Raw genomic sequence first — 25,153 nt, 5'->3', positions numbered from 1 at the left:
GGGCGGGGTCGCCGCCGCCGCCATAGCAACCGGAGGAGGAGGAGCGCGCCCGGCAGCGACGGCTGTGACGCGAGAGGACGTCAGCGCGCTGGGGGGCCGTCCTGATTGGCCTGCGGGAGAGCGCTACGGCGCGCGCGAAGGGACAACCCACCTCGGCCTCCGTCGCGGGGGGCGTGTTGCGCCCGCCGGGCTCGGGCGGCCTCGGAGGACTGGGGCGCTCCTCCCCTCGGCGGCGGAGGGGGGGGGCCGAGTCCCGCTTCTGGACGTCCGGGTGATCGCCGCGGGGCCTGAAGGGGAAGCAGCAGCGACCTCCGATGGGGAGCGGGATGGAGGAATTCGGCCCTCGGGGCTTCCACGGCCGTTTCAGCGCCGACCTCCTCTTGCTGGCGGGCCGAAGGGCTCCGAGGGGCCTTTCCTGCAAGCCTCCCACCCACCCACCCACCCCCGCTTGCCCCGAAGGGCAGCCCTCGCGCTGAATCCGGCAGGGCAGGTGGGAGCCGCGGGCAAGTCGAGGCCCAGACGGGTGATTCCTACCCCCATCTCGTCCGCACGGGCCCGGGCGACTCAGCCTCACGAGCCTGGCTTCCCCACCCGGAGCTTCACCCGCTCCCCCTCCATTGCTGGGTAGGCAGAGCAGTTGCAGCAAGGCGTCCAAGAAGAGAAACCCCAAAGGCAACGGAGAGGGCAGCGCAGCCGAGAGCAGCTGCTGTCGGGCCACAGGCTGGAGCAGAAACGAAGGCCAGTTCAGCGATGCCAGTGGAGGAAGAAACGCCCCATGGGGCATGGGGGCCTGCTTTTTAAAAACTAGAACCTAAATTGTATGGGCCCAGTAGAAATGTAATAGGAATTGAAAGTTGGGAGGTAAAACCACAGCAAAGGAAAAGTTTATAGACAAACAAGAAAAAGCTCTAGTCAGCACCTTGTAAAATAACATTAGATAGAATGGAAGAGGGATCCTGCAGGTGTCATTAGCCTCTTCTGTTTCCTCTGCAAAAAGATCTCAGGTTGCAACTAGCAGCCACACTTTTCAAAACAGAGTAATCAGCAGATAGTTGGAACTACCTCCATATTGTTCCAGCTGCCAGTGAGTTTCTTGTGTGACAAAGACTAGGAAAACAACTCAGTCCTTACATTAGCATAGTTTTCACTTTACAATGAGTACAGACTATATGAAAATTAGGTGAACACAAACAAGTCCCAACAGGAGATGATAACTTCCTGGTCTTCTGGAGATGTGGATTTTCAGAGGGCCTCAGTTTGCCCTCAGACCTGGACATCCCCTGAGTCTTAAAAGCTTTGACAAACCTGAAGCTTCTGAGTCACAGAATACAACTAGGAGGAATTGTGCTGGAGACTCCAATCCAGAATCCATAACATCGTGTACAGTGATGGGTTCAGAAGGTACTGCAACACATTAGAGCGGTGTTTCTTGACCTTGGCAGCTTGAAGATGTGTGGACTTCAACTCCCACGTCTGGGAACAGCATGGTTGGCTGGAGAATTCTGGGAGTTGAAGTCCACACATGTTCAAGCTGCCAAGGTCGAGAAACACTGCACTAGAGTGGAGCTGGCTGTCCAAATTGAGGAACAACTTCCAGTCAGGGTTTCTTCAGCAAGAGTCGGGAAGGATCACTCTAGATATCTTTGACTAAAACTCTCCCGGCACCTTGCCACTGGCTAGGATCCATGGGATTAGAGCACCAAATGGAGCTGTCCAAGGAACTGTCTGCATTCTGAACCCTTGCCTTGTCTAAACTTGTACTTGGGCTCCTCCGGCACAGTGGAATTCCATCATTTTTCTCTTTGTGTCATAATAGATTGTAGAAAATTCAGGAGATCAGGATCTTATAATGCAAATGGAAGCCATAACATTTACTACACTGATGAGTTAGACAAATTCATGAAGGATATGGTTGACAATGGAAACTCATTGCAGTATTCCAATTTCCCAATTCTTTAAAATGCACTCCCTAGTAAATTGAGGAAGTTGACCTCCTTGTTAGCTGTTTAAAAGGCCTTAAACATTTTTTAAACAGGCTTTGATTTATCACTCGATGTTAGTTTTTCTACTTCTATGTTTTGTATCATGTTTTTATTGTAATCACTGAGATACTTCAGTAGTTGGTGGTTTATTAAGTTTACTAAATAGTAATGTTTTAACCAGCACGAGAGGCAAAATGGCTCTTAGTATGAATTGCTAGCAAAGCCAAATGAGGATTGCTGTTGCTTCATGTTCGTCTTGGGAACTTGCCCCAGACATCTATTTGGCCACTGTGGGATCAGAAGGTTGGGCTAGACAGGCTTTTTGTCAGATACAGCATATCATATTTTATGTTCCTGTAGCATCCTACATGTGGCAGGTGTGGAGATTATTAGCATTCATTACAGGAATGGCTGCACTGAGCCCACACATTCCACATGCCCTGCTAATGGAGTACAGTAAGACCCATCCCAAATTTGATCATTTTCAAGGAAAACTAGCAGTCATCTGGGGTACCATATACAAAATCTGATAAAACAGCTATCAATATTAATAACTTGTCCCTTCTATGAGTGTTTGAAAAGGTGGGTGTTGGTCTGGTCTGATTAAGGCAGAATCTAAATGCAAGAATGTATCACATGGGAATGTATTTCACTTGACAAAGATAAATACATTTCTCCTTTTCTGTCCTCCTCCTTACCAGATCTTCAAAAGGCAAGATCAGGATAATTCTTTGTTTTATATTCCTTGTGAGTTCTTCCCTTCTTCATTCCATTTCTTCCTATACCGACAGCAGCTACCAAATGATCTTGACCCAGCCAGGCAAAAAGCTGTTCTCACTGCTTCTAGAATTTGAGGGCCCAATACTGTATATGGTAACGGCTGTTCTGATCTGTCACAAATGTTGACCACTCATGATTAATTTGGCACAATTATCCCAGTTCTTCCAGTTTATAGATTTTGAAGGAAGGGATTTGATACAGTGCAGCTAGCGAGCAGCCCTTCCCCTGTAAGAGGGTAGAAGCTGAAGGAAGAAAACTTGGGCAATGGCTATGGACAGTGCAGATAATGGCAAAATGAAAAGCTGCAACCCCCTTCCCCCCCAGACTAGGCAAAAAGAGCCAAACGCCTTGATTTTGCCACTGGCTGATGGGCTCTGCTCCATGTCGCTGAAAAGAGAATCGAAGGAGCACTGACCAACATTCAGCTAGCAATTAATAAGACTAGGCTGAAGCTGCCATTACCTAAAGATGGAGCAGGCACGTGAGCAGAGAGGACAAAAGCCAGGAAACTTGTCTAAAAGACCCCTTCAGGGAGGTAGACAAGTTGGAAGCAAGTCAAAACAAAGGGAAAATGTCACCTGAACCAGACGAAGTTGAGCCTGAGCACATGGAAACCCCCAATCCCATCAGCAGCTACCAGACTTGTAAATTAACAAGGCAAGAGTAGCTGCCAGTCACGTGAATCATAAAAGCAAGGACTTTGGGGAATAAAAGGGGCCCCAAAGCCCGCCCACTCCTTGGGTCTTCGGATCCAGACTTGGCGGCTTCCGTCCCTCTGGCTAGTGCCTGGCAGCCTAGTTGGATGTGGGCAAGTGTGGTTGAGCGTGTGTGTGTGTGTGAGAGAGAGAGCAACTGTACCTTGCAACCAGTGAAGTTTTGCTGTTCCTTTAAATTCACTGGGTCTCCATGTATTCCATAGAACCTGTTGTGCCTCAGTGTTCAGTTGGAAGTTACTTCTGTGTGTCCCTAATTATAAGCCGAACCTGGGACCGTGTGTGTAACACAATCCTTACGTGGAGGGGAGAAAGGGACCGTCTCAGGTATGTCCATACCAACTGAGACAGCTGACCCGGCCCACGTGGATGCCAGGTGAAAAAGCTTACTCCATGCCATCACTTTACCTGGCTATTCCCATTACACACACACCCTTTGCCAGGTCACCTGCTCCTTATTTTTGTTCTGTGACTTCAAAAATGCTCAGTGAAGAATTATTGTTGAAGTCCAGGTGGCGTCTGCCTCCCTGGCTCAAACTCAGCAGAAGTTTCCCAGATACAACACAGCAAGACTAGTAGATAAGGGCCTGTATTTCATTCTAGTGGGAAGCCTTTATAATAGCTGATGTTTTGTGCTAATAAGAGAGCACAGTTCCATCTTATATTTAACAGAGTTTTGCCTTGCACTTTTCAGCAACTGACATCACCAGCTTGAAAAGCTCTGGCTCTCAACATTACTTCTACAGTGGCAAGCACCCAGTTCTTAGCTCCTTAGGGTAGGCACCTCTTCTGGCAAAGGAAAAGTCTAGAGCCCCCAGGCCAGAAGAAGACAATCAGGACATTAATGTAAGAAGTAAATCTGTAAGCTTCAGGAGAGACATAAAGGAATTAAGTTGTCTTTAAGCAGCAATGGGATGGCAGGTCACATGACATATGTAAGCACCAAACACAGTGCTCTCGCTAAGAGAAGATAAGGTGCTTCAAACTGAAGGAAAACCGGCAGCTCTATAATTGCTTTGCAACTCTACAAATATATTTTCACTTTGGGACTTTCAACTGATGAACAGCCAGAGGTTAACATTACATTGTTACTGATTTAAAAATCTCAGCTATTTCAGATTCCAGAGGAATTTTCAAACTCAGGCAACCAGGCCCAACTTAGTGGATGATAAATATTCATTGTCCATTCCACAAAATCCTTGGTTTCTGTTACCTTAGTTGTCAAGAGAATTCAGGGTGCTGAAGAAATGGGACCATGTATCTTGCTTTCTGCTTACAGCCTAGGCTGAGCAGATAGGGAGGAAAGTATCTTTCCGGCTCCCCTCCTTTCCTGACTTACATCCCCACCTCTGCCCTGCCATTTGGCCTATGAAAGAAACGCGCACAGAACGGGCACGTGGCATCATCGGAGGTTGCTTGGGAACCCCCTCAACTCAAGATTCCTGAAGGCTCAGCGCGCTGCGACTGGAATCTCTGCCAGGCACTCATCAGGTGCACCCCTCAGTAGCCGGGGCTTCAAGTACTGCCACACGGACGGCCCCCTCCCTGGCTGGAGACTGCGGCCCCGCTGCTCCCGCGCTGCCCCCGGAAGCGGCTGCGGGAAACCACCGCCCCGCGACGCCAAGTCCCTCAGCTCCGCGACTCCCCGAGAAGCAGCTCTGACGTCCTCAGGCGACGCCCCTCCCCTCCAGGCACGTCACTCTTCCCGCCCCCAACATGGCGCCGGCGAAAAAAGCCCGCGAGGAGGGGGTGAGAAGCCCGACCAGCGCCCTCTAGAGAACGCTAGGGCCTCCAGGGACCTAGGCGGGGCGGGACTTCCGGCGGCGGGCCGCGAAGGCGGCGGAAGCGAGTCATCGCGCAGGCGCGCTGCGGAGCGGCCGGAGCGAGGGAGGGGCGCGCCCGTCGGAGCCGCGGGGAGGGTGAGGAGGCGGCCGAGGAGGCGGGCCTGGATCATCGCCGAGAAGCTGCGATGGAGGCGCGGGGGGAGCCGCAGTCGCCGGCAGCGTGAGTGTGGGGCGGGCGGGTGAGCGGGCGGGCCGCCGACCCCCTCCGGGCAGCTTCCGCTGGAGCCCGTCCTCCTCCCGCGCCGCGGGGCCGCCCCGGTGCCCGGTTCCCATGACGACGGGTGGGCGGGGCGGCTGGCTGCGTCCGCGGAGGACGGCGCCGGGCCCGCAGGCGGCCTCCCTCCCACGGCTCGTCTCTCGGCAGGGACCGGATGAGCCAGGGGGACTCCAACCCGGCGGCGATGCCCCACGCGGCGGAGGACGTGCAGGGGGACGACCGGTGGATGTCCCAGGTGAGCCTCCAACGGCTGCCGCCGCCCCCGCTCGAAGGACCCGCTGGCCACCCGGAGCGCGCACGGGGACTGCCCGGGAAGAGAAAGGGCCGCGGGGAGCGGTGCCTTTGGCCGCGCTCTCGGACCTGCCCCGGGGACCGAAATGGAGCGGCGCGTCGGTGCTCGCGGGCCGGACCGCGCCCGTCTTCTGCCTCCCCGCATGGCTGACCTGCCAGAAGGGGCCGCGTCCCTAACCTTCCCCGTGTGGGTTCGTGCGTCTTTGGTCCCCCACCCCATGAAGAGGCTGCCTCGAGGGTGCCGGAGGGGAAACCACGGCCCTTTTTGCGCCAGAGACCCGCTGATGTTTCAACCTGCTCGCTTTCCTTCCCTTCCCTTCCCTCCAGCACAATCGATTTGTCTTGGACTGCAAGGACAAGGAGCCGGACGTGCTGTTCGTGGGGGACTCCATGGTTCAGCTGTTACAGCAATATGAGGTACTGGGGGGCACAGTTTGGCGTCAGCTGCCTTGCCTCATGGGCACTCTGAACCAACACAGTGGTCCGTGAAGAGCCCGCTTTGCACGTTCTGGGTTTCTGCAATAAATGCTGGGCTGGATGCATCTTGTTCTAATCCAGTTACAGGATTTTTTTTGTAATTGAGTAAAAATTTAGATTTGCCGTTATATAACGTTATCCTTTTTCTATTCATCATCTTTAAATTGATCAATAATAAACAGTGAACTATCAATAAATAAACTCTAATTTCCATTATAGAGTAAAAGCTTCAATCGATAATTCTGATTTGAAAAGACAAAATAAAGGCTCATGCCAGGAAAGCCTTCTTCCAGAGACTGTTCCTCAAAGCCTGTTCAGCAATATATTAGTGGACTATCATGTTGAGAAGATTCTTAAATGGCTTGAGGATGCACAAGCATCTTGGGCAGCCCAAGTGCCTCCTGGGTAGGCAACATCTGGTCCTTAGGTGACATAGAGCATCCCATGATATCACTGACAATATAATAGCTGGATTTCAGTGTCATAATTTGGTTCTGTTTTTGTGGTGGTGTTGCACAGTGGGAATGGAGCAGGAGGTTTTCCAAAGGCAAACCAATTCCATTCCCAGTCCAGATAGTTTGGTCATATCATAGGATGATCTCCAAGCCTCCAAAAGATCAGGAGACTCTTTAAACATTGCCCATCCTGATCTGGAGTTACCCAAATGGCCCAGAATGGATCCTTTGGTTAAGTCTGAATAGAAATGATCCTTTTTCCCCCCTATCTAATGAACCTTTGAATACTTAGCTACATCGATGGTTTATTCCTGAAATGTTCTGCTTTTGTTCAAGGATGATTCCTAAAATTTCTCATTACAGATATGGCGAGAACTATTTTCACCATTACACGCACTGAATTTTGGGATTGGTGGAGACACTACAGGACATGTTCTGTGGAGACTGAAGAACGGTGAACTGGAAAATATTAAGCCCAAGGTAGGGGTGCCTGTATATGTGAGAAAGAACAAGAAACTTCCTGTAACATTCTCTTTTTCCTCTCTTTCTCACAAACACACACCACTGCCCTTTGCTAGGTTTTGTTTCACCCAAAGCATTTCTATGTCGTTTTAATTCTGATCTATTACACTAACAGCATGATATCTATGGCTGCCAAGGAAGCGGAGAGCTGACTGCCTGCAATGTGCTCTGGGCATCGAAATGTTGTTACAGAGGCATCATGCAATGTTCTTCCTCTGAAGCCGTGTAATGCAGAAATGATTGGTTTCTCTCTGGTCCCTCGATCACAGGTCATTGTTGTTTGGGTTGGAACAAACAACCATGAAAACACAGCAGAGGAAGTAGCTGGTGGAATAGAGGCCATTGTGAGACTGATCAATACACGGCAGCCCCAGGCTAAGATTATCGTACTGGTATGTGCAAGTAGCATCTTTGGGTATGTCGGTATGTTTTTGTAGCTTGTGCTTTTTTATCAGGAGGAATGGCAGCATCATGAGAAGGGCAGGGCTGTGGTCGGCTGCTGGCTTTTGTTACAGGAAATCAATTAGAAAAGACTTAGCTTGGCTGAGGAAGAAAAATTGGGAGTCTGCATCCGACAGCCTCCAATTTAACCGTTGTTTTTGACAGCTTAATTTTTGTAAGCATCTGAATAATTTGTTTCACAAAGGCAACTATAAGGAGTTCATGTTCTCCTCAGAAGGGAAGGCTTTACATAAGAGCAATACGTGATTCTGTAATTCTCCACATACAGATTAATCTAAATAAAAAGGGTGAGGAAAAGCCAAAATGCATCCAAGGGAGTCTCTTTAGGAACAAACGGTGATAGATGTTTCTGAAGGACGAGTTGGGACTAAGGTCTCAGCTTGCCAGAGAGGCAGTGCACGTGTGCCAATGTCCAGAGAATGGGCGGGGGGGTGTCGGTGTGCAGAGCGATGCCAGTGTTAGGGGCGAGCTTTCCTAGAGATTGGGGCCTGCTGACTGCCTGTTTCCCCTCCCTCCTTCAAGGGCCTGCTCCCTCGAGGCGAGAAGCCAAACCCCCTGCGGCAGAAGAACTCCAAGGTGAACCAGCTCTTGAAGACCTCCCTGCCAAAGCTGGCCAGTGTCCAGCTGCTGGATGTGGATGGAGGCTTTGTGCACTCGGATGGCACCATTTCATGCCACGACATGTTTGATTTTCTGCACCTAACAGGTGCTGGCTACACCAAGATCTGCAAACCCCTCCATGAACTCATCATGCAGCTGCTGGAGGAAACCCCGGAAGAGAAGCAGGCCACTCTGGCCTGACAGCCCCCCCACCCCGCCCAGCTCCATCAGCCCAGTTCTTTTTTCCGTGGCACTACTGAATCCTCACTCAACGTGCTTTCCATTATTGAATGTTACTGGGTGTTGTGTTTAGCACTGGAAGGGGAGGCGGAGGGTGGCGTGGCTAGTGTTGCGGCCTGTTGCTGGCCAAAGAAGTCCAGAGGCCACTTTGGTCACTTGGCCTGAACGGGTTTTTTCTAAGGGAAGCGGGATCTTACGTCGTTTCTCACGCATGGTGTGAGCATGCTCGTCAGCAGCCTGCTGGCTCGTATTCTGCTGTCACCGCCGTTCCTCCCTCCTCAAGTGTCTGGGCTGTCAACAGTGCTGAAATGCCTGAGCCCATTGGCTGCACTCACATTCCACTCCCTGAACTGAAAAGTAGCTGCTGCTTTAAAAGTTGGAATTGTTTGAAGAGTTTTTATATTTACTGGGTTTGGGTTTTTGTTTTAAGTGATATTAGCTGCTTTCTTGCTTTGGCAAATGAGTGAACGAACCGGAACAGGATACAGCTACATGTGACAACTTGATACATGTGAACAATTATGTGTTGAGTGAGTGAACTCCTTTAGCTTGGCTTGTTTTCATTTCTGTTAGAAGGATGATGTTCTCTTGCTGGGAACAGGGTGGGAGGCGGTCGGCTTCATGGAAGACTTGCCCCTGAGGTGTGTTGGTGTGACACTCTCAGCTTGTCAGAGGCCTCAGAGCCTGGTCTCTGCTCATTCATCCCCATCGACATCAAACTGACATCTCGCTAGGGTGTCTCCTGCTGCAGAATGCTCTTTTTAAAGAGTAAAAAGCAAGTGATTGTTCCATTGCACCCACTCCCCATAATCCACACTTCCCTTCTTGCAAGGCCCAAGCTTGATGAATTCCAGGGCTTGACACAAGGCATCTATTTCTTTTTTGTGTGGGTCCTGTACAAGCTTTTAGTCATGCAAATGAGGCCTCTGGCAGGGAAGGCAGTTAAGCTGCAACCTTTTCATCTGCTCCAGATATTTCAGGTCGGCCAGGAAAAAGGCCCCTTGTGAAGGGAAGCCTGTTTCTATAGGTTTGGTGTAATGAGAAGTTAGAAAAAGTTTCTGAGGCGTAATGCCTTAATTCATACCTGGAAGAGAGTCCTTTCAATCTTACAAAGTGAAGTGAGATAGTGGGAGAAAAGTCTTGTTCCTAAACGTACAGTGTTAAGAAGGAAGATGCTTCATCTCTTTATCTGAGCAAGTGATTTGGCAAAGGTGTTCGTCAACTTGGCAGCAAGGTGTGCTACCCCAGTTCCCCAAATGTGGCTTTATGCCTGAGAGTCCGGTGTAGGGAATGCAGTGTGTGACCATCTAGGTGTTACCATAATTCCCCCTCCCCCATAAGCCACCCCAGCTGAGCCTCTGGAGAGCCACACCTTGCCTGCTGTGCTTTCTTGTTTCTTTCATTCTAAGAAGGCTTCCTTGTTCATGGTGAGTTCTTGGCCATGAGTGTTTTCTGGGCACCCTCCCCTGAGACCGTCCATGGCTGCCTAGCCCTTCCCCTTTTCCATTGCATTGCCTGACTCCTATCATTTCCTCCGGCACAAGCTTCAGTGTGGCAAAAGCACAAGGCCCTTGCTCCATAAAAGAATTCCAGAGCGGAACTGTACTCTTGAAGTGCTCTGCTGCTGGTGTCCTGAGATCAGCACTGGGGGTGGGCAGGGGCTGTCTTAGTGGGACCTTGCTGCTTGCCTGCAAGGATGCACCTGGTTTTTGTGGGAAATGCTCCCACTGACCTAATGCTCACACAATGCTTCTGTCATGTTCCATCTCTGCTGCCATTGTTCCTTTTCTGGAAAGCCAGAGACCTGGGAATAAGCCAATGGGCAGAAGGCATGCCTGGTGGCTTCTTCACACACCAGTTGCTGCTCTTACATCCTGGCCCTTACCATTACTGGTAGCTATTGCCCTCGGATGAGGTCTTGATCTCAACAGGAAGAAAGCTCCATGTTCTTCCTGTGTTGCCATGTTAGAAAGGTCTCCAATCTGTAGCAGGCCTGGGAAATGTGGCAGCATCTTACAGACTCTGCTGCGTCCACCAGGGCCAGCAATCTGTATCCTCCAAAGAGGTCCTGCCCCTCAGATTTGCTGAGGACTTGGGTTGGCTCATCAGCTGCTGATGCAGGAGCACCGCTTGCTTATATAACCAGCCTCTCTCTTCTTCAGTTGAAGAATGCCTCTCTTCGCATCTTGTTCCTGTTTACAGTTATGTGCTGCAACCAGAATCTTGTCTGTCCCTTCACGAACAGCATTGCTGATTCTCTATTTATTGCAGCAGGTGAGAAGAGGGAGGTGCAGATGAAGGCCTGGTTGACCTTTGCTTGTAATGTGCACGTGGGGAGGGGCTGAGGCCAACCTTTGCTTTGTAGGGGATGCTGAGAGTTGGGGTGGAACAGTTGCTCGCCCCCCCTGCCCAGAATTGGAGGCTTCCATGCCCCTTGAGTGATGAATCTGCTCTGGCTAAGTGACATTGATGACTGGTAGAGCTCATTGGTCTAGTGCGTATTTCCATATAAAGATAGATGTTTGACCAACGAGTCCTTGTGAGCGTCTCATTCGGGGACGGGGGCTGTGGCTGGGGTCTTCTCGCCTCGGGGGCTTCCTTGCGGGCAGCAGCTCGGCCACCCGGGCCGTCATCTGGGCAGGGCAGGGCGAAGCGCTCCGTCTCCCCTCGGAAGGCCCGCGGCCGAACTTGCAGCCGGCGTCGCGGCATCGAGGGGCCCGGAGCGGCCGGCTGGCGCCGCCGCGGCCCGCCCCGCCCCTTTAAAAGGCGCGGTCTCCGCGGCGGCACCGCCCAGACGGAGCGGAGCGTCTATCCGCCGGGTTCCCGTCTCGCTGCCCCCGCCGGCCATGCTGAGGGCGCCCCTGCCGCTGCTGCTGCTGCCGCTGCTGCCCCTGCCGCCCCTGCCCGGGGCCGCGGCCGGGCCTGCGGACAAGCGCGTGGCGCAGAAGGAGGCCGCCTTCGAGCAGCCGTACAGCGACGCGGTGAACGGGGAGCTGCTCAACATCTACGCCTTCAACCACACCGTCACGCGGAACCGGGTGAGCCGCTGCCGCTGCCCGGTCGCTCGTTCTCGCCGGGGACTCCCCTGCGCTCGGCCGTTCCGAAGATCGCCCCCCCAACCCCGCGGCCGAGGCTCCAAGGCCAGAGGCTGAAGGGCGCGGGCCGTCCTCCGCCCGGGCCTTGTGACGCGCTGGCACCTCGGGCGGGCAGGAAGCGGGGGTGGCGGCAGCGCCGGTCGCCCAGAGGAGACCCCAGCTCGAATGAGGGCTCCCCCCCGCCCCAGGAGCAGGGAGGTTCCCAGGGGGCGAGGGCGGGGCCTCCCCCATCTGCCCCCCTCCTTGGCCGGCCTCTCGGACCCCCCGCCCGTGCCCCTGCCAGCCGAGCCCCGGGGTCGTGCCCCGCAACGCAGCTGTCTCCGCCGGTCCCCAGGGCCTGGAGGTGTCGGAGCCTCGAGTCCCTACCCATGGTGCTGGGGCTGGCTCTGCGCTTGGGGGCCCTTGCCGGCGAGGCTGCCGAGCCTCAGCGCCAACCCCTCTTTTCCTTGTCCGGCAGACGGAGGGTGTCCGTGTCTCGGTGAACGTGCTCTCCGAGCAGAAGGAGAGGCCGGTGCTCTTCGTGGTCCGCCAGAAGGAAGCCGTGGTATCATTTCAGGTGCCCCTAATCCTCCGGGGCCTGTGAGTACTCTGCTCCCACGTGGGAAGGGCGCTCCCACGGCCCTGCCCAGGGCTCCCCTACAGGTCTGCTCCGTTGGGAAGCCGGCCCCAGACGGGGTTCCCCTGTCCTCCGAACCAGCACCACCTCAGCTTGCCGGGTCCCCGAGCCGTTGCCATGGAAGGACAACACAGCTGCCATAGGGGTCTCAGCCTGCTCCCCCAGGCCAGAGCATTGGGCCCGGTTGCCCTGGTTTCATAGAAAGTCTGGTAAGGGCCCCCAAGACGCCCCCGGCAGCTCCAGCCTCTCTCTGCCTGCAGGTTCCAGAGGAAGTATCTCTACCAGGACGTTAGCCGCACCCTGTGCCAGCCACCCACCAAGAGCGAGGTTGAGACGCAGTTCTTTTTCGTGGACGTCTCCACGCTCTCTCCGTACAACGCCTCGTACCAGCTGCAGGTCTCTCGCGTGGAGAACTTTGTGCTCAGGTGCGCTGGGGCTGCCGGTCCCCTGGGGCGGGAGTGAGGGGGCAAGAGTACCGGCAGTGGCGGCTCCCTGGGCAGGGCAGAGAAAAGTGAGGGGTGGACCCTGCCTGGTGGAAGAGGCAGCGATGGGGGAGTTTGAAGGTTCTCCATGCACAGCCCCAGGAGTGTGTGCCCCGTGCAAGCACTCAAATTGCGAAAGAGTTTTTCTGCGCGTGTGCAAAATGCGCACTCAAGCTGATGCGGAGCAGCAGCTCCTCCCCGCTTTCTGGTGGGGTCTCTGAGCAGAGAGGGCAGACAGGCAATGCAGCCCCTCTCTCGTCAGCTGGGCCAGGAAGCGGTGCCCGCCCCAACTGCCTCCTGTGCTGCTCTTTCTTGATGCAGGACGGGCGAGCCCTTCACTTTCAACGCCACGGCAGCCCAGCCACAGGTAGGCCCGCAGCGCTCGAGGCAGGAGGGGGCCCGTTGCCTCAGAGGGAGGGAGATGACCCTCTGGCCAAGGCTTGGGCGCCTCTGCGGTCTGGGCCTGGCTGTTTAGCAGGAAGGACTAGGCTGGGTTTGGGGACATACACTTTCCTGTGAGAGGCCAGATGCTCTGCCTGCCCAGCTCCTAGCGCCCGGACTATTGCCTGTTGCCCCCAGGCTGTGGGTCTGTTCTGCAGGGAGGACCGGGGGCTGCTCCAAGACTCATGGGGTTGAGGGACACCCTAATCTGAGCTGCAGCCTCCTTGCCCTGGTTCTCCTGGGCTCGGAGTGCCTTTTGCAGGGTTTCAGAGCAGGGTGTGGCTGTTCCAGGCCCCGGTTGCCAGCTTCCCTGATGAGGCGCTCATAGGAGCTTCCCAGCCTCAGGAAGGGCGCCCTGAGGAGCCATCACACCCGGCAGATAAAGGAGGTGCTGCAGGTTGGGTGTGCTACGCCAAAGAAGGAAGAAGCTCACCTTTCTTCTTGACCAACAGTATTTCAAATATGAGTTCCCGGAGGGGGTGGACTCTGCCATCATTAAAGTGACCTCATCCACGGCCTTCCCTTGTTCGGTCATTTCCGTCCAGGATATTCTGGTCAGTGAGCAGGGGGTGTCTACAGAACACAGGAGGCTCCACGCCTGCTCTCATTCAAGAGACTGACGCTGCCCCACTTTCCTCTCTTCTTTCCCACTGCCCAGTGTCCCGTCTATGACTTAGATAACAACGTGGCCTTCATTGGTACCTACCAGACCATGACCAAGAAGGCAGCCATCACAGTGCAGGTACATCTGATTGGCGGGGAGCTCTGCTGAAGGCAGTCAGAGCCCTGTAATCTGACTGGCCCTGGCCGGCCTTCCCGTTATCTGGGGTATCAGATGGCATCAGTTAGTCAGTGCTGGCAGTGGTATCGGATGGCCTAAACTGATCATCTTGCCCCTGGCTCCAGAAGCAGCGATCTTCAACCGAAGGGGGACACAGGCTCTGGAGGGTTTGGCCAGGCGCTGCCTGTAACACAACAGTTAGCAAGTGGGGACCAGCACACCTGGAAAGGTGAACGGAGAGCCTCCAGCTGCCCAGCTTTGGGGTTTTAAGAGTTGCTGTGGGGGCAGTATCTCTGATGTTCAGTCAAAGGGTTTCTCTATTGTTGGGTTTCTCGCAGAAGAAAGATTTCCCCAGTCACAGTTTCTACGTGGTCGTAGTGGTGAAGACTGAAGATGAAGCGTGCGGGGGAGCGTTGCATTACTATCCTTTTTCTGAAGGTACAAAGAGGAAGGTGGGCTGAGGGATCCGGGATCTGCCTGCACATGTGGCTTCTGTCACTGAGGTCCTGCCACTTGGCAGCAGCTAGGAGAGCATCCGGGTACAATGGAGCCTCGCGTTTGAGGGATCTGGGAGTTGGCCTATTCCCGTGGGGTGGGACGCTGTCTCCCAAGAGACTCGGCATCCTGGTCCAGCCCGCCCATGGATCCGCTGGTGGGGGAGAGGCTGCCATTCAAGGAGGGTCTGTGTGCCAGAGCTGCTTCCCCTGCTCCACCCACCCTGCTTGGTCAATTCCACCAGCATGTTTGGGGGACAAAGCAGATGTGCACGTTGGAACATGGGGAAGGATGTTGGGAGGCATTTGGGGCAAGGAGGGGCGAGCTGGCAGTCTGTTCTGTGCTTCGAACAAACATCTGGAGAGATGTGGGAGCAATTTTAAGACACCGCGAAAGAGCAAGGAAGGCCGGAGTGGTTTTCCTTCTGGTCTCTGCTTTTACAGCTAGCCCAGGCTCCCCTCTTTGGGACAAGAAGGTGGCTTGTCTCAAGAGCCCCCGGGGACTACCTGTAACCCTGACACAGCCCCAGCACATGGGCTCAGGGCTTGAATGCCTCCAGGCAGCCCCCAGTGACCAGCAAGGAGGTGGCTCACTTAAAGGTCAAGGCAGGACCCTCAGAATCAGGCTGGTGCCCGAGGTTCTGTGGGCACCAGTGGGGAAGGGGAGCTGCGGCCTGGGCACTCCTCCAGGTTAGCTGATCCTGGCCTTTGTGTCTTTCCAGATGAGCCTGTTGACCAAGGCAACCGCCAGAAAACCCTGCACATTGTGGTGACACCTGCTGTCAGTTGTAAGCAGACCCCACATCTGCACCTGCCCTCGTCTGGAGAAGGAGGGGGAGCAGAACAATGACTCTTCTGGGGGGATGGCTGTCCACAACTGCCACTCCTGACTCAGAGCAGGCTCCCCTATAGACCTAAATGCGGAGGGGGGGGAGATCTAATTGGCCAAATACCCAGGGAGCCTTGAGTTGGAGGTCAGTGGCTGAAAGAGGCCGGTGGGCTGTGAAGGAAGCCGCTTGGAGGGGGGCTTGGGAGACCGGCAGCCCTTGCCTGCTGGGGGCTTTCAGGCAAGGCTTCCCAGATGTGTGATGCTGTTTCCCCATTCCCCTGCAGCAAAGGTCTACGTAGACGGGATCCTTTTCTGTCTGGGTGTCTTCCTGTCCTTCTACGTGCTGACGGTGCTCATTGCCTGCTGGGAAAACTGGCGGTGAGTCTGCTCCTGGGTCCAGGCCCCACCAGAGTGTGCGCTTCCTCTCCTTCTCCCGCTGAGCATTGCTCAGCTGCTGGTGCCAGCACCGCTGCCACCATTGCATTCACCTGATCGCATTTTTGCCTTGGCGGTGGGGCTTTGTAGCAGCAGGAGGACGTGGCCTGGCCCTACTGTGGGGGCCTGGCTCCAGTGTGCCCAGAGGCCCTCTGTGCTTCCTGAAGACTCGGCCATTGGGGAAGCAGCATTCATGTCAGCCTGATGGAGGATACAGACCATTTTGGCCCGAGGGAGGCTCGGTGCCTACCTGGGTGCCCTCTGCTCCCCTCTGGGGACCTTCCTGCGGGAGGGGTGCACTCTCTTTCAGAGCAGGCTCGTGTCTTTGCAGGCAAGAGAAGCAGAGGCGGCGGCAGCTATGCCTCCTGAGCGCTGTGGAGACGCCCAGCTCAGAGAGGGGCGTGCAAGGTAGGGAGCCCGGGGGGACCGTTCCCCAGCAGGAGAGCTTCTGGGTCTCTGGCCAGGGACAGGCCTGTCCTTTCAATCCGCTTCTGCTCGAGGGTTGCTCACGGTCCCGACTGCTGCAGACTTTTGCTGAATCAGGAGGGAGTGGCGAGGGTGCACGCTGACATCCGATTGGGGTCTGACTCTTGCAGGGTTCAGTTCTCAGTTGCTGGAGCTCCAGTGCTGACTCAGCCTCACGCGCAGTTCCGTAATTCATGGTGGGTTCACACAACACGCCAGACTGTGCCGAGATGCGGTCAGGATAGTTTGTGTGGTGCAGGGTGTTGCAAGGACCTGGTTTCTCTGGTTTTGCATGTTACACAGATGTAGACGCTGCACTTGGTAAATCTTGGGCTAGGAGCTGGCATGTGCTGAGAATCCAGCTGGTGAATGTTAGAACCATTTTTCAGAATGGCAGCATGCATCCTCCTCTGCGCCAGGTGGCTGTCTCAGTTTCTGTCCATAAACAGCTTCTGTCTTCTCCCTCCCTCCCTCCCTCCCTCCCTGGGACGCTCCACGCCAAGCTCCTCTCCTTGGTAAGCAGCCAGCGTCCTGGCTCCTCTGCTTCTCTTGTTTTCCGTGCTGGGGGGGGGAGCTTGAGGCCCCAAGCTAGGCTGCCCCGTTGCAGCGAAGGGCGTTGGCCCCTGAGAGCCAGACATGCCCCCCCCCCGCACTGGGCTTTCATCCTCGAAGCTCCCCTCCAGACGGGCTGGCCAGTTCAAGGCTGGCCAGGGCACAGGCACATGGTGCAGCTCCCCCTGTTCCCGGCTGGACCATTGCTGTTTTGCTGCAGGGAATCCCCCAGACGCCCCGGATTCCTACCTGGGACACCCTCCCCTCAGCAGCCAGAGTTACGGGTCCTTTGGTGAGTCCCAGCCTCCCAGCCAGATAGGGTAGGGAGAGCCCCTGGCTGTTGGGAAGGGGGGGCTTCTCCTTTCCTGCTGCCTGGCCCCTGCAAGATGGGCTGTACTGATCACCCCGGCGGGCCCCTCCTCTCCACAGCAGACACCGGGTCCGCTGCCAGCACCGAGAACGTCACAGACAGTCTGCTCTCCACGGAAGCCTCCTCCAGTTACGCTGGTGAGATGCGTGGCCCAGCACGCTGGAGCTGGGGGCCCTTCCTTTTGGCCAGCCCACAGCTTGTGTGTGTGCAGGGTCTCCTCAGGAGGGTGGTTGTGGGCTGGGCCATCCTTGGCTTCCAAGTGTGCCCAGTTGGCCAGGTCGGGCCCGCTTTGCATAACTTTCCTTCCTTCCCAAGGGCAAGATCTGTGCCAGCACCAGCAGAGACACCTGGCAGCCTTTGCAATGGGTAGAGACTGGCATCCCTTTCAGTCTGGCAGCTCATTCCTGGTGCCCCCAGCCTGGCTTGGTTGTTCTCCTTGGCCAGCAGTGGGCCAGGCCTCTCGGGCTTTTTAGAAAAGAAAACTTTTTTTAAAAGCATTTCTAGGCTGAGCAGATGAGCCTGGAAATGCTGGCTGTGGCTTGAAAGGAGGTGAAGAGGCGTGAGCCTCTCCTTTCCTCCACCAGCCCCTCGGTGGGGCACGGCATGTTCCCTGCACATGCCCTGGTTCAGCCTCTTCCCCAGCTGTTCCCACTTCAGAGTCTCTGGGTGGCTCTTCTGCCTCCAAGGGAAGAGCGGAACAGTTGCAGAACTGGGGGCTTTGCCCAGGACATCCGTGGACTTAGCTTTCTCTCAGGAGTGCCCAGAGTCTGCAGACAGCTGGCTGAGCTGCAGCTTGGCTGGCAGGGGCACCGGCCTGGGATGCCAGATCCCATCCCTTTCCCTCAGTGGAGGAACTGGGCTTCCTGAGGGGCTGCCCATGGGGCCTTCAGCCAGAGAATGAGCTCATGCGCCCCCTCCTTCCTGGTTCTTCCATGGGCCCCCATGGTTAACTCTGATGCCCAGCTTCTCAGCCATCTCCCTCTGGGGCTTGAGAATGAGGCCCCTCAGAAAGCTCACTGGGGGAGGGGAGCAGTAATCTGCATGATGTCCCCCCCCCCCCGAGGCCAGGTGATTGCATGGCTTCCAATCTGCAGGGCAAAGGGCGCTTGGGGAAAAGAGGGTGGTTGCTGTTGGCCTTTTCTCTGCCTCTGGGGCCTCCTGGCCACTCAATGTCCAGACAGGCGAACAGCCAGCAGGCTCTGGTTGGCTCCATCGGTAATTCGATGACATGGGCTGACACGCTTTCAAAGCATGGGGTGTCCTCAGTCTGCAGTGACACTGGCTTTCACCGCCCCCCCCCCCAGATCGCTCCCTAGACAACGTGGTGGGACGCCCCCGGCTTGACTCGCTCAGCTCCGTGGAAGAGGATGATTACGACACGCTGGCTGACATCGAGTCAGACAAGAACGTCATCCGCACCAAGGTTGCCCAGTGGGAGAGGGCCAGCTCCGAGGCCGCGAGTCGCGATGCCCAGGGGGCTGGAAAGGAGAAGGATGATGTGGAGAGCATGCGCTGCTCCTGCCAGCTCTCCTTCTGCCACCAAACGTATCCTTTCCTGGGATCCTGCAGCTGCCACTGCAAAGCCCAGGAAAAGACACGGTTTCCTGGAGGAGGGGCCAAGAAGTATGAGGCCCCCCCATGTGTACCCCAAGTCCTTTGGCCATCGGAAGGAGGGCTCAGCAGAGCTTGTGTGTGCGTGTAACTCACAAGGACACTGGGAGAGTCCAGCTGCAAGCGGGCTGCAGAAACACTCCGGGTGGAATGAGGGTTAGAGTGCCCTGTGAAGGGCTGTGAAATTTGGGCCATGGGGGAAGGAGCAGTTTGTGGATCGCATGGGCTTGGGGGTGACTTGTGACCCCCCCCCCCAGCAGGAGCCTCTTCCTGGTTGCCCGGAGGGGAGGGGCCCGGTTGGGAAGGCTGCCAGCTCCAGGCTGCGCAGGAGAGAGTATCCCAGAGGAGATGAGGGAGTTTGGGGCGTGAGGATGAGACTGAAGCTCATTAAGACGCTTGTGTCTCATTGCAGAAATTCCTGTGTGTCGCGGATCTGTCCCGCAAAGACAAGCGAGTGCTGCGGAAGAAATACCAGATTTACTTCTGGTGAGACAGTTGGGGCAGGACTGGGGGCTGGCTGTGCATCCATCCCCCACAGATGTTCCTGGCTCCACATGCCTGGGAAATTGGTCAGGGCCCTCTAATGGGGACCCCCCTCTTGCCCCACCTCTGCAGGAATATCGCCACCATTGCGGTCTTCTACGCCCTCCCAGTCGTCCAGCTGGTCATCACCTACCAGACGGTAATGCAGCCCTGCTGACCGCCGCCTCGAGCGCTGCCAACCGTCAGGCACCAAACCCTTGATTTGGCTACGCCCTAAGCTAAGCCCGGCTCCGAGCTGCTTGGCCTTGCTTGACCGCTGGCCAGGCCGGGCAGGGCCAAAGCTTTCTGGGACCCCAGGCCGGACCCTGGTGGCGAAGAAGTCACTCTCCTGCCTTCTGCAGGTGGTGAACGTTACTGGGAACCAGGACATTTGCTACTACAACTTCCTCTGCGCACACCCTCTGAGCAACCTCAGGTAGGACCCGGGCGGTGGGCCTCTGTGTTGCCCATTCCTTGGGCCGCGGGGCCTGATGTTGCCCCTCCCCGCCCCTCCAGCGCCTTCAACAACATCCTCAGCAACCTGGGCTATGTCCTGCTGGGCCTGCTCTTCCTGCTCATCATTCTGCAGCGTGAGATCAGCTACAACCGAGCCTTGATGCGCAACGACTTCCAGGCTGCGGTGAGGCTTGCCCACGGGCATGGGGGCCACTCCTGCTGCCTGGAGAGGGTCCCGTTGCTCTTCGCCCCTTTTCTCCTCCTCCCTTCATGGCTGATGCCGGGGGAGGCTGAGCAGAAAGGCCTACTCTCGCTTTCGGACTGCAGCCTTTGGAAAGTGGGGGCTGGGTGGGTTTGGGGTGGGATGTCAGCCCTCGGTAAGGGGACAGGCAGGACCCTTCTCTCTCAGATGGGGTATCCCTTTCTAGGAGTGCGGCATCCCAAAGCACTTTGGCCTCTTCTATGCCATGGGCACCGCCCTCATGATGGAGGGTCTGCTCAGTGCCTGCTACCACGTGTGCCCAAACTATACCAACTTCCAGTTTGGTGAGTGGCACTTGGCAGTGGGGTGAGGGCCACCTACATCATCCCTGGCCGGGTGACCTTGCCCAGCTCCCGAGGCCCAAGGAGGGCCTGCAGAAGCCCCAGCGGTCTGTCTCTGCAGTTTGGCCTGGGGCTAAAGAGCGAGGCAAAGGTCTCCCACATGCGTGCAGAGTGCAGCTTCCCTGTGCTCAGCCGGTGGCTCTCCTCCGGCAGACACATCCTTCATGTACATGATAGCCGGGCTCTGCATGCTGAAGCTGTATCAGAAGAGGCACCCCGACATCAACGCCAGTGCCTACAGCGCCTACGCTTGCCTGGCCGTCATCATCTTCTTCTCTGTCGTGGGGGTGGTGAGTGAGCCCAAGCAGAGGCTGTGGGGCCTCTGCCCTCCTGCGGGGCACTAATCCTTTGTGGAGGCGGCTGTCCGCCCCAGAGGGAGGCCGTGGGCCCCAACCCTTGAGCACAGGGCTCCTCTGGTTGCCTTAAAAAGTCCATCAGCAGGAAGGCAGAACTGCTGGGGGGGGAGCTGCACCCATACCTGGCCCCTGCACACAGGAGACGCTGCTTTGGTTCTCTCTCCCTTTGGGGGGAGGTTCTGGAAACACCATTTTCCCTTCCTCAAAGAGGCCACCTGAGAGACAGCCCTCGCCCCTGTTTGAGCCTCTGCCCTCTCCCTGATCCTGGCACTTACGAGCTCTCTGGCCCCCCAGGTCTTTGGCAAAGGCAACACAGCCTTCTGGATTGTCTTCTCAGTCATCCATATCCTGGCCACGCTGCTGCTCAGCACCCAGCTATACTACATGGGCCGCTGGAAACTGGGTGAGCGGGTGTGGTCTGCGGGGCGGCCGGGCTCTCAGGAGAGGACCACCTGTTCTCCTCCTGCAAGCTCCCAGGGGGCCTGGGTGGGACTGCCCCACAAGCAGGATCCCCGAGGGGGTGCCAGTGCAAGTCGTGGTGCAGTCCCACCCCGCCCTTGGGGCTTCAGCATCTCTCTCTCTCTCTCCCCAGATTCTGGCACCTGGCGCAGGATTTTTCACGTGCTGTACACGGACTGCATCCGCCAGTGCAGCGGGCCCATGTACATGGTGAGGGGGCAGGCTGGCACCTCCCCTCTCTCTGGCTGCTTCTGGAAGGATTGCCTCTTTCTGGAGGCCTCACCAACTGCCCCCCTCCACTTTGTCCGCAGGATCGGATGGTGCTGCTGGTGATGGGCAACCTCATCAACTGGTCCCTGTGAGTAAGATCAGCTGGGCTGAATGTGCCTGCCCTGGAGAGGGGCTGCCAGTTGCATGGGGCACCTCTGTGGCTGAGCTCCCCCCTCGGGCAAATGGGCTGGAGGGGCAGGGCTGCGGGCATGGTGCTGGGACAGGGCGCACTCCTAGGCTGCCCTCCACCTGGCTCCCTCCCTGCCCAGTTGGTTGATGAAGAGACTGAAGGATTTCTGCCCGCGTTTGAGGTGTGAATGGCTGCTTTAGGGGGTGGCTTCCTCCTGCTGCATTTGAGCCTCTAAACCTGCCCAAATTGCCTTGAAATCAGGTTTCCCTCAGAGCACCTTCATTGGACGGGGCAGGCTTTGCTTGTCCAGCATTGCAGGCTCCTGGTCGTCCTGGAGCCCTCTCTGGTGCCGCACCTGACTCTCTTCCTCTCCCCAGGGCAGCTTATGGCCTCATCATGCGCCCCAATGACTTTGCCTCCTACTTGCTGGCCATCGGCATCTGCAATCTTCTGCTCTACTTTGCCTTCTACATTATCATGAAGGTACCATCCCCTTTCTGGCCGCTGCTGTGAGAGTGTCCGTGGCCAGGCTCCCAGTTGCTTCTCTGGCCAAAGGGCGGTGCAGTTCCTGACCGGACCTCCAAACTGCCCTCCTGACCCCTCCCCTCCCCACAGCTCCGGAGCGGCGAGCGCCTGCTGCTGATCTCCCTGCTCTGCATCATCTGCACCTCCGTCGTGTGGGGCTTTGCCCTCTTTTTCTTCTTCCAGGGCCTGAGCACCTGGCAGGTGAGGTATCCTTCCTCCACAGGGCTGGCCGGCAGCCTCTCTCATCCACCAAGGGAGGCTGGACTCCTCGCTCATCCAAGAGAGCTGCCTTGGGGCTGCATCAGCATCCTGGCAAAGCAAAGCTCAGTTTCATCCTTTGGCGGCTCGGTCTGCGCATCAGTGCACCGTTATTTGCTAGTTTGGAATGGTTGGGTTAAGTGGTTTTGTGAGCAGCTCTCAAGAAAAGCCTGCAAAAAGTTGGCCTCCCTCCGCTTGGTGAGGTCTGTTGGGGTGGGGGCTAATCTGCCCTGCTGCCCACCCCACCCCTGCAAAGTGGTTGGTCCCTGATCTCCACAGAAAACGCCAGCCGAGTCCCGCGAGCACAACCGAGAGTGTATCCTGCTGGGTTTCTTCGACGACCACGACGTCTGGCACTTCCTCTCCTCCATCGCCATGTTTGGCTCCTTCCTGGTAGGTGTCTCCAGCTGGCTTGGCTGCCTTGGTGGGGAGAGTGGCATGGGCGGCCCCTGCAGTGGCCTGAAGTCCAGCGTCCCGAGGACCTGGGAGCTTTGAAGCGCTGCGTCTCCATTGCCAGATCATTCTGGGGGGTTCCCTTCCTCGGGAGCTTCAGGATCTTGTCCTGTGGCAGACGACTGGGGAGATGCTCCGGGCTCCTGGCAGAGGGGCCGGGCTACCCTTGGGCGCTTCCTCATTCCGTGGGCTCGGACCGATGTTAGGGTCAGTTGGCAGCCTCCAGTTCCCTACATCTGTCCTGTAGCCCCTTCTCAAACCTGGGGGGACATTTCCTGCCCTGCAGCCCAGGGGCTGATCTGAGCCATTTCCTTGGCAATTTCGCACCAGCCCTCTTTAAGACCTCTCGGACAGCTAGCTTTAATCTTTGGCTTGGTCAAACATCTTTGGGGAAGGTTGCTGCATGAGCAGAACCATCGGTGTGTAAAAGAGAAGCGGAACATTCTGGAGAAGGAGACAGTGGCCAGCAGAACGCTGCTTACCTAAAGCCTGGGCGGGGGGAGATAAGTTTTTGACTGCTGTTGGAAAAGTGTGCCAGCGGTCCTGGGCTGGGTGACGTCCCCCATCAAAGGAGCCATCTCCCTCCGGAGCACAGCACGGGGCCGAGGCCACCTGGACCCTGCGTGCTGGCCCATGGCCAGCGTCTGCCATCCACCTTCCCTGGCAGGCACCTTGAGAGGGGCCTCCTGCACCTGATGCCGCCTTCCTCTTGCCACAGGTCCTGCTGACCTTGGATGATGACCTCAATTGTGTCCAGCGTGACAAGATTTATGTCTTCTGAGTGGCACTTGGAGACTCCTTGGCAGAGAGGCCAGAGACCATCTGGCGGGCACTAGGGGGCACGGCTGTGGGCTCCCCCCTCACAAACGCATCAAAAGAGCCCGCAGAAGGGGAACAAGGCTGACGAGGACCTACCTGAGACCTTCCCATCTTGAGCCTCTGAGAGCTGACCCTGAGGGCCCAGGGCAATGTGTTCAAATGCTGCCTGGGTTGCGTCTCTGCCTGGAGGTGTCGGTTTCCCTTCCTCGGCCATCAGCAGCGCTCCCTCCCCGGGGAGGCCTGGGGGGGTGGAGAGAAAAGGCCCCTCTGTAGGGGTCCAGCACTGCCACAACTCTGTGGGGAGGTGCAGAGAAGAACAGCGACAGGCTGGGCTCCTTTTGGGGCAGCTCTGGGAAACTACACGGCTCTCCTCGGTGCCTGCGCAGATGACTGGAGGACCCCCCTTGTGATGCAGCTGCCTTCTTTCTCTGAGCGGGGAGCTTTGCTTCCGGGGAGCAATGGCACTTGGGACCTCCGTCTGCTAGCACTGGCAGCGGCAGCAGCAGCGTCCAAGCAGAGGGGTGCCGCCGCCTCTTCAAACACATCAGGCACAACGTGTTTCACTGCTTATGGGGAGGAAGCGGGCTGGTGGGTCTCTGCCCGGGTGGGAGTGACTGAAGGTCTGGGCAGCTGAGTGGTCCCTGGTGGTCCCTCCCTGGTTTTGGCCCCAGAGAAAGCCAGCCCTCATTTCCTGGGGAGGGGCCTCCTCAGTCACCATAATGCAGGGGCTGCACGTGGGGGGAGGGGGCAAGGGGAGATCCGAAGGGTCAGTCTGGGAGGGGGGGCAAGAGGCAGTGTGTTTCTCTTTCCCCACTTGAAGCAGGAGACCAGGCCTTCCCTCTGAATTTGTCCGGTGCCTGGTTTTGGATTGCAGCTGAGATGGTTTTCCTTTGAAACGGTTCCTAGTATAAAGTGCTGCTGAAGAAAACTGGTGTTCTGGTCTCTGCAGATGCTGCTGCCCAACATGAGCGATAAAAGATGCCCTGGCCTGGCCTGCCTTTTTTTCTTGAGGGAGGGGCTGGGAGAGTTGGAGGAAGCAGCTGCTCTTTGGGCAGAGAGGGGGGGGCACCTTTTCCGTCTCTGCCCCGAGATCTGGGGTGCGTGGTGGGGGTCCTTGTGGAACAGATGCCACTTGTGATGCAGTGACAACATCCCCCCCTTCTCCAGGAACCCCCCCCCCAATTTTCTCTCCTTGGGGCCTGCCTTGTGTTCAGGGTCAGGCTGCAATAAACCACCAGCAGCCTGTTGCTGTGGGTCCTTTCCCCTGCCCCCCCTGAAGCTCCCCTCAGTGACCTCATCAGGGGAGCAAGAGTGCAGTGTGGGGGCTGTCTTGCTGAACATCTCACCTCGCCTGGGAAGAGCCCTGCCTAAAAAGGACTGGCTCTGCTGGACCAGCCCGGCCAAAACATCCGCTCGGACTCAGGCACGCCAAGAATGTCTTGAGGCAGCTTCTCTGGCTGACTTTGGAGTCTTTCCCCAAATATGGTGTGCAGAGAATTTGCTCTCCTGGGCCAGAGGGGGGAGGGTTGGGGTGATGTCACGGGCCGG

The 25,153-nt window shown here is 56.5% G+C and overlaps 2 protein-coding genes across 6 annotated transcripts; both read left to right on the top strand.

Annotated features, from left to right (window-relative positions):
* Positions 1–5,357: 5,357 nt before the first annotated feature.
* On the top strand, positions 5,358–9,122 carry PAFAH1B2 (platelet activating factor acetylhydrolase 1b catalytic subunit 2). The gene is made up of 6 exons (XM_063310989.1): positions 5,358–5,479; positions 5,684–5,771; positions 6,155–6,244; positions 7,123–7,239; positions 7,551–7,673; positions 8,266–9,122. Exons 1-6 carry the CDS (start codon positions 5,445–5,447, stop codon positions 8,542–8,544), a joined length of 732 nt encoding a protein of 243 aa, XP_063167059.1. The 5' UTR covers positions 5,358–5,444; the 3' UTR covers positions 8,545–9,122.
* A 2,266-nt stretch (positions 9,123–11,388) lies between these two features.
* SIDT2 (SID1 transmembrane family member 2) lies at positions 11,389–24,325 on the top strand. Of its 5 annotated transcripts, none has more exons than XM_063311047.1 (28): positions 11,389–11,621; positions 12,136–12,257; positions 12,555–12,719; positions 13,098–13,143; positions 13,670–13,771; positions 13,876–13,959; positions 14,337–14,436; positions 15,215–15,277; positions 15,606–15,699; positions 16,088–16,164; positions 16,725–16,736; positions 16,994–17,065; positions 17,203–17,280; positions 17,459–17,509; positions 18,448–18,566; positions 19,167–19,240; positions 19,370–19,436; positions 19,639–19,712; positions 19,793–19,916; positions 20,161–20,278; positions 20,489–20,625; positions 20,986–21,094; positions 21,284–21,360; positions 21,462–21,508; positions 21,928–22,033; positions 22,166–22,276; positions 22,613–22,726; positions 23,505–24,325. In XM_063311047.1, exons 1-28 carry the CDS (start codon positions 11,430–11,432, stop codon positions 23,565–23,567), a joined length of 2,598 nt encoding a protein of 865 aa, XP_063167117.1. In that variant the 5' UTR covers positions 11,389–11,429; the 3' UTR covers positions 23,568–24,325. The 5 variants fall into 5 exon arrangements, 4 of the variants coding, with proteins under 4 accessions (XP_063167117.1, XP_063167116.1, XP_063167118.1 ...); XM_063311046.1 differs by having other exon boundaries at positions 15,215–15,280; XM_063311048.1 differs by lacking the exon at positions 16,725–16,736 and having other exon boundaries at positions 15,215–15,280.
* Positions 24,326–25,153: the final 828 nt, after the last annotated feature.

This window comes from Candoia aspera, chromosome 9 (genome assembly GCF_035149785.1).
Source record: "Candoia aspera isolate rCanAsp1 chromosome 9, rCanAsp1.hap2, whole genome shotgun sequence".
NCBI classification, from domain to species: domain Eukaryota; kingdom Metazoa; phylum Chordata; class Lepidosauria; order Squamata; family Boidae; genus Candoia; species Candoia aspera.
This window is presented reverse-complemented; position numbering and strand designations above follow the sequence as displayed.